The sequence below is a fragment of the Amphibalanus amphitrite genome, unplaced genomic scaffold (assembly GCF_019059575.1).
Source record: "Amphibalanus amphitrite isolate SeventyFive unplaced genomic scaffold, NRLGWU_Aamphi_draft 000496F_arrow, whole genome shotgun sequence".
Taxonomy (NCBI): domain Eukaryota; kingdom Metazoa; phylum Arthropoda; class Thecostraca; order Balanomorpha; family Balanidae; genus Amphibalanus; species Amphibalanus amphitrite.
Window position 1 is genome coordinate 237,640 of NW_024881990.1, and position 2,171 is coordinate 239,810.

Below are 2,171 nucleotides of genomic sequence, written 5' to 3' on the forward strand. Positions count from 1 at the left end.
ATTATCTAATTTGGTGATAGTGATTTATTCGATCGCTTCGGTCACCTACACCTCCTGGCTAGGACGGGCACAGAGCGTGGGCCGTGGGCCGTGGGGTGGTTGCGCTTTGCTCTGCCGCCATAACCACCAAAGCCGGTGCCGCCGTTAGACCTCTATAATCCCCTCCCCGTGTTCCACCTCGATTACTAAATCATAATCCTCCCGTCTCCGCCGGTCCGCGGCCTCCCTCTCTGCTCGCCCGCTGATTGGTCGGCGGTGACTGCGCCGAGCTGTGATTGGCTGTTGGCGCTGAGCTCTCGGGCAGGCGCCGAGCGGCCCTCATCGGATCATTATCTGTGGAAGTCTCGAAGCGAACGGTCTGTCGTCGCCTGCGCGGTCTTCTTCAAGAGTCCATGTTCTGCAGTAAGGAGCTGCTCCAGTCGATGGAGGCCATGTGCGACAGCGTCAACTCTGACGGTAAGTAACAGAGAGAGTGGGCAGAGTGTTTATTGAAACACGCTCAGATGATAGGACGTGCTGATTTGTGTGCGTGATACGGCAATAAGTCATGAGTAGGTACCTGCATGGAAGCTTAAATCAATATTCCTTTCGTCATAAATCAAAATGTAGGGAGATAATATTTGTGTATGTGAAGCCAACCAGCCTGACGGCTAGATCTGCGCCTTGAGTCCGTGCATGGTCTCGTATGCGTTTGATCGGATGGTGTAAGCTGTTCTGATTTCTATGAGTGGGAAAATCTATTTTAAAAAAAACACCACCGTAACGTATAAAGAGCTGTCTGACGGGCGAAATTCTTACAGCCTCCACATCCCGACCTGACCTAACCTGGCTCTCTCTCCTCTGCAGAGCCCCGGGTGCCTGTCAACGGCTCGCCGTCTCCCCCGCCGGCGTCTCCGGCCGTCTCGGACTCAGCCGAGCCGTCTGCCGCCACCCGGCGACTCTCCGGCGACGACTCGGGCAGCGGCAGCGACTCGGGCTCGGCGGCCGGCGGCGGCGGCGGCGGCTCGGCGGCGCGCCGGCCGGCCCGCACCGTGTTCTCGGCCGGTCAGATGGCCGCCCTGGAGACAGAGTACGCCGCCAACCGGTACCTGAGCACGCCGCAGCGCCGCCAGCTCAGCCAGCGGCTCGGACTGGCAGAGGCCACCGTCAAGGTCTGGTTCCAGAACCGGCGCATGAAGGAGAAACGCCAGCAGAGCGAGAGCCAGATGCACTACCTGAGCCACGTGATGCAGTCGTACATGTACCAGCTGCAGTGTGCCGGTGTGGTGACGCCGCTGCAGCCGGTGCCGCTGCCGGCCGCCCCCGCCCCCGCCCCCGCCCCGGCCGTCCGCCGGCCGGTGACCTCGCCCGTTGACCTGTGCCGACCGCGGGTCAGGCCGCACGGCGACCTCTTCAGGCCCTACGCCCTGTAGATTCCACCGTCACTGATTCTATGTGCCACTCCCCACTGTTCTACCGCTGTGCACGATTTCAGTCCGTGCGCGGCCGTGAGTCATCGTTACCAACACCCTGGTATTATTCCTCGCACCGTTCCCGATCATCCAATGTCGGCTTTATGTGATGTTGGAGCCGTTCGCGTTGTTTGCTGCGCCGTGTGCGCGGCTGTGTGTGCGCGTGTTTGTGTCTGTTTGCAGAGTTTAAATAACCGTTAGCTGAGGTAGTAAATGGGAGTTTAAGAGCACTGCGTAAGCTATGTGACGCACCGTCTGCCGGAAGTGGTAGGTTTATGGCCCGGTTGGCGGAAACGATCGGAAATGCTGGTCGCCGAAATTGGCCGATTGTAGTGCTGATTTCTCAGAGCGATTGTGATGCTTCCGTGACGAAGCCATGAGCGAGCAGGTCGGATGGGAACCCGGCCTGTGACGCCAGCCCTCGGCCCCTGTCTCGGTCGATGACGTGTCTCGCTCTAAGTGCGTACGTGTGAATAAATACAGAGACAGAGAGATTGATGACGCCTGTTTTATACACATACACACACTGAGCAGCGGAGAGGACGTACGCGGAACGCGAACACCAGCGCACATGGGTCTGCGAGTCGGGCTCGGTCGAGCCGGGTTTTATGCTGAAATGACGTGTCCCACTTGGCCGTCTGCTATACATTGCGCCACGTTTTATAGCCAGTTTGCTACATCGCTCAAAAGCAACTTCCGGCCTTATCAAGCAGAGAAACG

The 2,171-nt window shown here is 58.7% G+C and overlaps 1 protein-coding gene across 1 annotated transcript; it reads left to right on the forward strand.

Moving 5' to 3' along the window:
• Nucleotides 1-268: 268 nt before the first annotated feature.
• LOC122392668 (homeobox protein Hox-A3-like) lies at nt 269-1,949 on the forward strand. Its single transcript, XM_043387796.1, has 2 exons — nt 269-456; nt 847-1,949. The coding sequence occupies exons 1-2, from the start codon at nt 393-395 to the stop codon at nt 1,410-1,412; spliced, it is 630 nt and encodes a 209-aa protein (XP_043243731.1). The 5' UTR covers nt 269-392; the 3' UTR covers nt 1,413-1,949.
• The last annotated feature ends 222 nt before the right edge of the window (nt 1,950-2,171 follow it).